Source organism: Neofelis nebulosa, chromosome X (genome assembly GCF_028018385.1).
Source record: "Neofelis nebulosa isolate mNeoNeb1 chromosome X, mNeoNeb1.pri, whole genome shotgun sequence".
NCBI classification, from domain to species: domain Eukaryota; kingdom Metazoa; phylum Chordata; class Mammalia; order Carnivora; family Felidae; genus Neofelis; species Neofelis nebulosa.
The window spans coordinates 59890910-59903281 of record NC_080800.1 but is presented as its reverse complement, the minus strand read 5'-3'; the positions used below and the strand labels follow the sequence as shown (position 1 = coordinate 59903281).

Below are 12372 nucleotides of genomic sequence, written 5' to 3'. Positions count from 1 at the left end.
CTCTCTCTCTGCCCCTCCCCCATTCATGCTCTGTCTCTCTCTGTCCCAAAAAAAAAAAAAAAAAAAAAAAAAAAAAAAACGTTGAAAAACATAAACTGGGCAAGTAAACGCTTTCTGGATGGTGCCCATTTCTCTGGCGGACACCCATACATTTCAGAATTTAAGCATTTAACCAACAGAATACAAATAAAACCTCCTTGCGTTTAAAGATATGAATAATATTATATTAATATTGATTTCATGCTGGGCACTGTTCCAAGTGTTCTATGTGGGTTTAATGCTTAAGACACCTTAAAAATAGGCAGTGTGAGCACTCCTTTTACAGGGATCCCCTGGCTAGAGAGTAGCAGCCCTGGTTCCAAAATCCAAACTCTTAAGCACTAAACTGCCTACGTGTATAAAGGTATTCTGAATGGATGTAACAAGTGACAAGGAGTTTATCATTAGAACCCTATCTCTACAACAAACTTGCAAGTTTACCTCTACAAGCCTCGTCTATAAAAACAAAATGGGGGTTACATATATGTGTCCCTTAGAAGTTTGGGCAAAGAACCAGAGCGTTAGCTGTAGTTACTATGAAGAGGCATGTGCTTCAAGTAAAAAGTGGGTTAGGACTGGAATCGAATCATGTTACACAAGCTCATTCAAGACACACAACTCCTTTAGACTGAAGGCAGGAGAAACTGAAGTAGACTGAAAATAACCCAGGTAGATTCAAAACATACAGAAGAAGGTAGGGGTAAGAATGTTTATGAGTAGGCTACTGGACACCTTTCTGCCCCCACCACCTCTTAGGAAACACACACCAGACCATTTAGGGCTTTGAGAGTCACAACCCACAGAAAAGGGGGGGGTGGCATAAATCAGCTGAAATTTATTTTTAATGTAAGCACTATGCCCAACCTGAGGCTTGAATGCACGACCCCAAGATCAAGAGTCACATGCTCTACCAACTGAGCCAGCCAGGTGCCCCTGAAATTTTATTGAAAAAAATTTCCCCATTTATTATCTCTGAGAAAACGGGCAGCTAAACAGCCTGCTTTGGTCCCTGATGCACCAATATCCTCCCTCATACCTGTGGCTGAGTTCAAATACCGAGCATGAATGAATGGTCCACACAAAGAGTAAGACTACAGCGACAGATGAAGCCAGAGCAGTTGTAAGCAAAACAACAAAAAAAAAACATGAATGGGTGTGCTGGGAGTTACAGGCTCTGTCCTCATTGTAACGGGTCATAAACCAACCCCACCCCCTCTACCACACCTGAGAAAACTCTTAATATTGCAGCTACACTAGGGAAATCTGGTCCTTTTGTTGTTTGCAGCTGTTCACATGTAAGCTTCATCACTGGATGACCCAATTATTCTGTCCAACGCTCAATTTAACAGAACACAAAATACATCAGCCACATTAAGGGCAAATCATTCATTTATTGTTTAAGGATCGCAAGACAACATCTGGATTTCTGTAGCACAATTTAAATGTTTACTTTTTTGATAAAGCGGAGTATAATAGAAAAAACAATTAGTTTCCAATAATATCTATATCTCTATTCAGAATTAGGTCTTCCACAGACATGTTACCTGGAAACAAAAGCCTATTACAATAAGCAAAGCTTCGACCAGAGCGGCTACTTTTCGTGCCAGGAAAAAGTTCATCCCTATAGGAGGAATGATGTGCTATGTAAAATGGCTGTAAGGCCACAGCCTTGAGGGCACTGAAGTATATTATCCTATTCCACATGAAGTAGTTTGGTGAATTTCAAACATCAGTTTATCTGCAACCATGCTGGCAACCTTTAACTGACAGTTCAATCGTGTAAAAAATAAATTAAATCCCTAAACTGATGTTTCTTGATTTACATTGTTAGAAGGTACACACAGTTCATTACCATGTAATTCTGGCAAGAATTACATTGGAGACTCCTTGCTCAGATTTTGGTTAACAGTAAGAATCTTTCAGAAATTCAAGTTCTTATTAATCAATAATTTGTCAACTAGGATACATTCAGGCATCAGCTGCAACTACAGAATAGGTGCACTGCCTCAGCGCTTTGGAAAGACATTATAATCTAGAACACTACTAGCAGACAAAAATTATCTGTTACTGGATAGCATAAGTACAGTACGGCAACACAAAACATATATTCATATGTTGGCTTGTTTAAGCCTCAAGCCCTCAATCCTTTGCTGAAATTCAGTAATTTTATTCCTATGGTTTTTAAATACCAAGAACTCAAGCTCCAGGAGGGCTAAAGTCTAATTTGTACTCCAAACCAAGTAGCAGTGCAGTTTGCTACCACTGAGGCTGATCCGTACAGACTTCAAGTCCAGAAGACAGTTATTATATAATACCCTAGAAGGTCTGAAAAATAATTACTCATTTACACAGCTGGTCCTTCAGCTTTTTACCTATGTTTTCTGATGAACATTATTCAATGTACTGAAGATAACTGTGACTTACTGATCAAATATGCGAATACTTATACTTACCTGGGATTTCATTTCTGCTGAAAGAAATAGGAAGAACAGGACTCACTTAAAAAAACAAACTTGAGAAAGGAAGGTAAAAATCTTATCACACACTATCACTTTTGGAAGCAGCATAGAGGGGCAGTCAAAGATAAAACACTGGTGAAATAGGTCAAAACTAGGCCCAAAAAATCTGTATCATCATCATCAATGGCAGTACCACAACTACGCCTTGCATAATTATCACTCCTAAGAATTTTCATTTGGCACCAGATGACGTGTTTAAGAGAAACACTCTGGGATGTTTAAAATCAGACTTCGTTTCGTCAGCTGAGTTACAGGAGAAATTTTAAAGTGGGGGAAGGGAAGAGAAGGAAATGGGAAACGGACCAGAAAAAAAAATGTTTAAGTCATCATCTAAACCAACAAAGCACTGATAGTTCCAAACATTAGGTCAGACACTAAAATGACTGATATAGGCTCAAGTGGTTTATAAAACCTATAAAAAGACTACACCAGCAAAGTCCCCGTTAATCTGTAGAGTTCAGAAACTAAAACAAGGGGCAACATTTTAGCTTAAAACCTTATCTCAAGAGAATCATATACACTTCACGTGAATAAAAATACCTGAAACCAAACATTTTTAAAAGCTCCAATACCCAAAATATAAAGAAAAAATTAATTCAGAAGACTTGATCAATCCATGGAATCACAAAACGGCTGGACAATCTCCATCTCCCCTCCACACTAACCATCCCATGGAAGACCAAAGGAGAACAGACCTTCCAGACCTACGCACCACCTGATTGCTGCAAAATTCTGTGGAGATTCCTTGTGGGACAGCAGTTTCCCATCTCGTGTCTCTCCCTATCATGCAGGAAGCAAGTCTGGCTGTGCTATTCTATGATCATTTGTCACCCATCTGCAACATGATACTGTACAGTAAGTAAAAAGTACGTTCTCTAGTTCCCTTTCCCTGGAAAGTTGAGGCTCAGGTACAGGGGTAATCTCCTGTTCACACAGTCTTTATTTAGGCCGACTCAGTGACTTCAACAGGCTTAATCATGTGATCAGGTTTGTTGCCAGCTGCATAATGCTCCCACATCTGTAGATAGAGCCGCTCTAGTTCCATTGTGTATTGTTTGGTGTTGAACAGAGGGCTAGATATTCTCTGCTTCCAGACTTTGCCACGGATTTTCTTCAGGCTAGGTAAGAAAACAAAAAAGAACCAAGTTTTAAAATCAGAGCAGAAACTCAGAACTAGCCCTCATAAATACCTAGTTACCTCTGTGGTAAAATACACGACTGAACTTCACACAATTTTCTCTCCTGATTGGCCACCCTGACCTCAAGGTTGAAAAATTAAAGGATCACAACTAACATAATGCTAACACTTACAATCAAGTTTACCTCCATGTCCTCTGAAAATACTCAGCTCGTTCCTCAAGAAGTATATGCCAAGAGACACCATGCTTTCCCCCGTCATCTCATTTCTATCTTTAAAATAGGGGCGCCAGGGTGGCTCAGTCGGTTAAGCGGCCGGCTTCGGCTCAGGTCATGATCTCGGGGTCCGTGAGTTCGAGCCCCGCGTCGGGCTCTGTGCTGACAGCTCAGAGCCTGGAGCCTGTTTCGGATTCTGTGCCTCCCTCTCTCTGACCCTCCCCCGTTCATGCTCTCTCTCTGTCTCAAAAATAAACGTCAAAAAATAAAATAAAATAAAATAAAATAAAATAAAATAAAATAAAATAAAATAAAATAAAATAAAATAAAATAAATAAAATAAAATAAATAAAATAAAATTAAATTAAATTAAAAAAAATTAAAAAAAAAATAAAATAAAATAAAATAAAATAAAATAAAATAAAATACAGAATTGGCAAGGACACGTGCCTACTCCTATGTATTACTGGTTAGAATGTACACTGCTTACCCTTTTGGTAAGCGATTTACCAATGTGTGTGTTAAGAAACTTAAATGGCCATAACCCTCTGACATATCATGAACACTTTTAAATCTATTCACAAGAAATAATCAGAGATACAGGCAAACCTGGCCATGCAAAGATGTCCACTGAAGCATCATTTACAATAGCCAATGCCCAAACATATGAAGTATTCAATTTATGAATATCTTAATAAGAAAAATACCCTAAGGGATAAGAAATGTACTACATTTACTGCCATCATTTCCCACTTGTACATGAACTGTTTATTTCGATATTTAAAAAAAAAAAAAAAGTGTTCCAGGGCTTCTGAGTGGCTCAGTCGGTTAAGCATCCAACTCTTGACTTCAGCTCAGGTCATGATCTCACGGTTCATGAGTTTGAGCCGCGCACTAGGCTCTGCACCAATAGTGTGGAATCTGCTTAGGATTCTCTCTCCCTCTCTCTGTCCCTTCCCCACTTGCACATTCGGTCTCTAAATAAATAAATAAACAAACAAACAAATAAATAAAATACATAAATAAGTAAAAACATTTTAAAAAAGTGTTACGAATATCACCAAGACCATGGTTCTGCTCAGAGACAGGAAAAAAAAGCAATTAATTCTTCTGGGAAAAAGGGAAAAGAATTCTCTACTCCTCTTCTAAAAATGTAATTTGTCACAAGATTCTTCTTCTGTGGAGACAATTATTACTAGAGCAAGAAGCTGGACCACTCCTATACGTTTTTAAAAGCAATAAAAAAATTTCAATCTCGGGGCGCCTGGGTGGCGCAGTCGGTTAAGCGTCCGACTTCAGCCAGGTCACGATCTCGCGGTCTGTGAGTTCGAGCCCCGCGTCAGGCTCTGGGCTGATGGCTCGGAGCCTGGAGCCTGTTTCCGATTCTGTGTCTCCCTCTCTCTCTGCCCCTCCCCCGTTCATGCTCTGTCTCTCTCTGTCCCAAAAATAAATAAACGTTGAAAAAAAAAAAAAAATTAAAATAAATAAATAAATAAATAAATAAAAATTTCAATCTCTGTTGTGACAGAACTAGTACAATGCCTACACTATCTGTTGGCCTCAACCCAACCATAATCGTATTAATGCTACCTTCCAGATAAAAGTACATCAGTGCTCTATCTTATGTTTCTAAGCTCTGTATGTCACCAGGAGAATGATATGGTACATCCATACAATGAAATACTATTCAGCAATAAAAAAGAATGAAGTACTGATATAAGCCAGCATCATGGATAAACCTCACAATGGTATCCATAAGTGAAAACAATTCAGAGTACAAACTGTACAGTTTCATTTATATAAGGCAAAACAAAGTTTTGATGGGGGAAAAAAATCAGAACAGGCATAGTCTCTGAGGGTTGGTGTGGAGGATGAACTAACAAGGAACACGAGGGAACTTTCTGCAGTGAGGATAATGTTCTATATACTGTCATGGGTTTGGGTTATAAAGGAGTATCTCAAAACTCAAATTTAAAATTTGTATATTCCATTGTATATAAATTCTGCCTCAAAAAAAATAAGTATTAAACTCTAGTTAACGATGTCCATTCTGAAGAGTACGGATGTCTGCAATTCACTTCAAAATCAATCAAATAATATGGACTGCTAGATGGAGAGAGGAATAAATAGATGGGAAGATACATGATTAAGTATACAAAGGTGTTAGTGGTAAAATCTAGGCAGTAGGTAGAGAAGTGTTTACTATAAAATTGAAAAATTTTATAACAATGTTGGGAAAAAGTATTGTATGAAATCAACTAAGCTCTAAATTTTTTTTTAAAATACACTAAAAGGTTTACTATAGTTATCTCTGGACTGAAGAACACCTATCTTACTTTTTTTAATGGCTGGATTCAAAATTTTCAACCATTTTTTTTAGATGTATATGATGTTCAATAGAGAAAATTTTTGAAAATAAATGCTTCATATCTTTTGAATGCTTACCAAGAACTTTTGTAAGTGCATTACATGGAACGCCTTTTTTTAATCCTCAAGTCTCTGCAAGGTAGGTACTATCCTTCATCCCCATTTTGCAGGTGGAAAAACCAAGGCACAGAGACTAAATTGCCCAAAGTCACAAAGCTCGTAAGTGGGAGAGCATGGATTCAAACCCAGGCAGTCTAATTCAAAGACGGTGCTTTTTTAAACTTCTCTAGAATATGCTACTTCTCGGAAAAACACAAAGAAAAAAATTACCCATAACACCCAAAGAAAAGCCTCATTTAAGAGAGAAACACTACTTCATTGTATGGCTAAAGCATCACTTATCTAAGCACCACCCCTCTAATTCCCACCCACTTGGGGCACTGAAGTTATGCTTTCCCCCACCCCCCGTTTATGCTACAGTGAAGATTTGGCCCTATTAGCGTCAAAGGTCTGGTTTTTGTTTTGTTTTTTTAAAACGCTCTTAAAATCTTCGAGGAAGGGTTATACCAACTTACTCACTGTATGAAATGTATGAAAAAGCCAGCACCTCAGTGCTCCCTCAATGGTATCATATTAAAAATATTTTATTTTGTAGGCAAATAATGGGTATAACACAGTGTTATATCTACACTTCTACTACAGAGGTTGAAACGTTTTTACTGTTAACCATTTGTATTTCCACTTCAGTGACTTGTCTGCTCATTTCCTTATTTACTTTCCTATTAAAAAATTTTAAGATATAAATGGTCTTCAGTCTTTCTATAGCCAGGCTACTATTACTTGACATCAGAAACGAAAAATTTTTTCCCCCTCTTGCCTGCCTTTTAATTTTCTTGACTCACTTTTATCCAGCCATTTACCCTTTACATAGTAAAACCTATTGGCCACTGTGTTTATGAAAGTTTAGAAAGTTCTCTCATCTAGAGATCATAAAACTAATCCACCTATTTCATATTAGCCTTCTTTAGTGATTTCATTTCCTAACACCTATATTCCCTCTAAATTTTCTGCATCTATCTCCTTTACCATGCAATTTGTTCACAGAAGTTTACTTACTATTCTAGATCCGTTCCTAGTTTCACAGCTATGTCTTCATATTCTTGTCTATTTTTAGCAATAAGCTCAAGACAACCTAAACAAGTGAGCTGGGAAGCTGCAACTCGAGAAGCAAGTGTCTCTCCTGTAATAAAAAAGGGAACAAACTGCATGTCTGAGAATGTAAACGGCAGTTATTGTTATTTATGTTAAGTACCCACACAATACAGAGGAGGAGAATGAAGCAAAGTGCTCAGACGTGAACAAAGCTCATTTATCATCTTACCCTAAACGCTGTTTCTAGTACACAAATTTTCACCTAAAAATGCCTCCCCAGGGAGATTTTAAAAACAACAAGGAAAAGGGGCACCTGGGTGGCTCAGTCAATTAAGTGTCTGGCTCTTAGTTTCGGCTCAGGTCATGATCTCACAGTTTTGTGAGATCGAGCCCTGCATCGGGCTCTACACTGACAGCACAAACCTGCTTGGGATTCTCCGTCTCCCTCTCTCTCTGCCCACTGGCCCCCACTCTCGCTCTCTCTCAAAAGAAATAAACTTCTAAAGATATGTTAAAAGGAAATAAAAAATAAATAAAAAGAACAAGGAAGGGACGCGCCTGGGTGGCTCAGTTGGTTAAGTGCCTGACTCGATTTCAGCTCAGGTCATGATCCCACGGTCCATGAGTTCGAGCCTTGCATCAGGCTCATGCTGACAGCATGGAGCCTGTTTGGGACTCTCTCTCCCTCATCCTCTCTCTCTCAAAATAAATAAACTGTAAAAAAATAAAATAAAAAGGACAAAGAAGATTCCTATGATTTATCAGCAACTCACCTGGCATAGTTACCATGGGTGTTCCTGCCCAGAGGACATCCATCCCCGTGGTGTGCCCATTACAGAGCGGAGTGTCCAGGCAGACATCAGCCAGCTGGCCTCTCCTGACATGCTCCTCTTTAGGAGCAACAGGTGAAAAAATGATACGGTTCTGGGGAAGGCCCATGTTTTGCGCATATTGTTGGATATTAGGTTCTCCTACTGCTGGAAAACGCAACAGCCACAGCACACTATTGGGAACCCGCTTCAGAATCTGAAAGGGGGAAATAAGAATAATTTTTAGTAGCAGCTCTACTCTTCTCAAGAAAGGCTCCCATAGAGCTCTAATAATTCTAGCAGTCTACTCTTGTCACCCACAGAGCAGCCTACTGTGAACTTTGCCTTTCCTTCATAGATGAATGAGATCAACTGAATCATACATTCCTGTTCTGCTTAGCTGTCCCCAGAGTTCAAAGAAAGAGAAGACTGATGTAAGACACAAAACAAGTTACTAATTGGCAAAATCTGAGGCAGCTGTGTCCTGTGGGAATTGTTACTGGCAGTGATTTTTGTCGATGAGATAGAAATTTTCCATTTCAAATTTTAAATCCCCCACCATGACACAACAAATAAAGTCAGCTCACACCTGCCTAACTTTATGTGCTTAATCAAGATTAGGTGTCAGCAGACTTTCTGTAAAGGACCAGAGAGCAAATACTTCCGGCTTTGCAGCCACATGGACTCTGTTATAACTGCTTGATTCTGCCCTTGTCACTGGAAAACAGCCATAGACAATATGCAAACAAGCTTGTGTGTCAATAAAATTTTATTTACAAAAACAGGCAGTGTGCTGGATTTGGTCCACAGGCCATAGTCTTGCCAACTCCTGATTTAGATCTACACCTATTCAATGTTACCACACAAGTTTACCATCCCTTCCCTGAAAGATAGGAGAACAGATGGATTTCAGATTTGAGGATACTTCAGATTTTAAAAAGGCAGTACAGTACATATATATAATACCCTCAGCAGCAACTCCCTATAAACAAACACACTAGTACCTCTGCACTGAGATGTAGGAATATTCATATTAATTGGAATATATAAAAGACCAAAAAGCAGCCTAACATCAGTTTAGGGCAGGTATGCTATCAAATAAATTTGCCATAAACTTTTGAAAAAGCTGTTAGTTTTTGGATTTTTTTTGAACACTTGCAACTAAAGATTAAGGGATAGTAAGCCTGTACTCATCGGCTTCCTCTTCCACCCACACCTTTCCTTTTAAAAACACACACACACACACACACACACACACACACACACACACACACACACACACACTCTCTCTCTCTCTCTCATATTTTAGCTCTATATAAGAGCCGGTTATATTAAAGTTTAAAACTTTCAGGGGTCCTGTTTGTGCAAACTGGTCTGATGAATGGACAGGTAATGGCATAAATCAATTCCTTCCTGGTTATAACTCTACAGTATTGCAAGAATATTAAGTATGGGCAGATGTACACCTTTGCTATCAGTTTAGACCATGGGCTGGCAAACTAGAACCTGGAAGCCAAATCTGGCATGTTGCCATTTTTGGTAAATAAAACTTTATTGGAACACACCTACACTCACTCATACATTTACACAATGTTTAATGGTGTTTTCCTGCTCCAATGGCAGAGTTCAGCAAATGTTAACAGGGTATGGACTGCAAAACCAAAAATATATACAAGATGGCCCTTTAAGAAAAAGTGTGATCCCTGGTGTTGAATACATAAATTAAAAAGGCTCATACTGTAATATTTAGACGCTGGAAAGAGAAATCAAAAACGTCTGAAAAACCTACTCTTTTCAACATTTTAGAAATGAGCACAACAGCTCCTGAATAGGGATAGAGGGCAGCCTCAGCAAAACGGCCTACATAATAATCTTTAGTAGTCTCTAGACATGAATAACGAATCTACGCATACTCACGTTTGCCCACATCTGCAGAGTAGAAGGGTCAATTTTGTATAACTGATTAAAATTACAGTACACGATGGCATCTTCTGGTAACCCATACTGGGAACGGGTGGTTACAATAATGGTACGAGGAACCTCCTCTCCAGTGGCAGCTTTATTGTTGATCTAGAACAAGAAAAACAACATGATTACGTTTACAGTCAGCACAGTCTCAAATGATATAATACTCTACGTGGAAAACCTGAAAGACTCCACCAAAAAACTGTTAGAACTAACACATGTATTCAGCAAAGTCACAGGATAAAAAAATCAACGCACAGAAATCTGTGGCAGTTCTATACACCAATAATGAAGCACAAGAGAAATCAAGGAATCAATCCCATTTACAATAATAGTAAAAACCATAAAATACCTAAGAATAAACCTAAGCAAAGAGGTAAAAGATCTGTATGCTGGGAGCGCGGCGCCTGGGTGGCTCTGTTGGTTGAGCATCCGACTTCAGCTCAGGTCATGATTTTGTGGTTCTTGGTTTCTAGCCCGGTATCGGGCTCTGTGCTGACAGCTCAAAGATTGGAGTCTGCTTCAGATTCTGTGTGTCTCCCTCTCTGCCCCTCTCTCGCTCATGCACTATTAAAAATGAATAAATGTTAAAAAAAAAATCTATATGTTGAAAACTACAAAAAGCTTATGAAAGAGACTGAAGACGACACAAAAAATAGAAAAACATGCCATGTTCACGGATTGGAAGAATATTCTTAAAATGTCAATACTACCCAAAGCAATCTACACATTTAATGCAATCCTTGTCAAAATAATACCAGCATTCTTCACAGAGGTAGAACAAACAATTCTAAAATGTGTATGGAACCAGAAAAGACCCTGAATAGCCAAAGCAATGTTGAAAAAGAAAACCAAAGTTGGAGGCATCACAATTCTGGACTTCAAGCTGTATTACAAAGCTGTAATCATCAAGACAGTATGGTACTGGCACAAAAACAGACACATAGATCAATGGAACAGAATAGGGAACCCAGAAATGGACCCACAAAAGTGTGGTCAGCTAATCTTCAACAAAGCAGGAAAGAGTACCCAATGGAATAAAGACAGTCTCTTCAGCAACTGGTGCTGGGAAAACTGGATGGCGACATGCAGAAGAATGAACCTAAACCACTTTCATACACCATACACAAAAAATAAACTCAAAATAGATGAAAGACCTAAATGTGAGACAGGAAACCATCAAAATCCTATGGAGAAAACAGGCAAAAAACCTCTTCGACTTTGGCTGCAGCAACTTCTTATTTGACATGTCTCTGGAGGCAAGGGAAATGAAAGCAAACATGAACTACTGGGACCTCAAGATAAAAAGCTCCTGCACAGTGAAGGAAACAATCAGCAAAACTAAAAGGCAACTGACTGAATGGGAGAAGATATTTGCAAATAACATATCTGATAAAGGGTTAGTGTCCAAAAAGCTATAAAGAACTTGCCAACCTCAACACCCAAAAAACAAATAATCATGTGAAGAAATGGGCACAAGACATGAACACTTTTCCAAAGACATCCAGGTGGCTAACAGACACATGAAAAGATGCTCAACCTCACTCATCATCAGGGAAATACAAATCAAATCCACAAGGAAATACCACCTCACACCTGTCAGAGTAACATTAATGACTCAAGAAACAAAAGATGTTGGCAAGGATCTGGAGAAACACTTCTGGTGGGAATACAAACTGGTAGAGCCACTTGGAAAACAGTACGGAGGTTCCTCAAAAAAACTAAAAATAGAGCCACCCTATGACTCAACAATAGTACTACTAGGTATTTATCCAAAGGAGACAAAAATGCTGAATTGAAGGGCCACATGCACCCCAATGTTTATAGCAGCGCTATCAACAATATCCAAATTATGAAAAGAGCCCAAATGTCCATCAACTGATGAATGGATAAAGAAGATAAGGCATATGTATACATACCCTGGAATATTATTCAGCGATCAAAAGGAATGAAATCTTGCCATTTGCCACAACATGGATAGAACTAGGATGCATTTATTATGCTAAATAAAGTCAGACGGTAAATATCATTATGATTTCACTCATACGTGGAATTTAAGAAACCAAACAGATAAACATAGGGGAAAGGAAGGAAAATAAGATAAAAACAGAGAGGGAGGCAAACCATAAGAGACTCTTATTTTTTAAGTTTATTTATTTATTTTGAGA

General features: G+C 38.5%; 1 protein-coding gene across 3 annotated transcripts in view; it reads right to left on the bottom strand.

The window, feature by feature from the left end:
- Positions 1-1410: 1410 nt before the first annotated feature.
- The window catches only part of OGT (O-linked N-acetylglucosamine (GlcNAc) transferase), a 36652-nt gene continuing 25690 nt past the window's right edge, over positions 1411-12372 (bottom strand). For all 3 annotated transcript variants that reach the window (XM_058714361.1, XM_058714362.1, XM_058714364.1), the window contains 4 exons: positions 10157-10309; positions 8204-8456; positions 7395-7518; positions 1411-3676 (listed from right to left, as the gene is read on the bottom strand). In XM_058714361.1, coding sequence (XP_058570344.1) covers positions 3502-3676; positions 7395-7518; positions 8204-8456; positions 10157-10309 — 705 coding nt within the window. In that variant the 3' untranslated portion in view covers positions 1411-3501. The remainder of the gene's footprint in view (positions 3677-7394; positions 7519-8203; positions 8457-10156; positions 10310-12372) is intronic.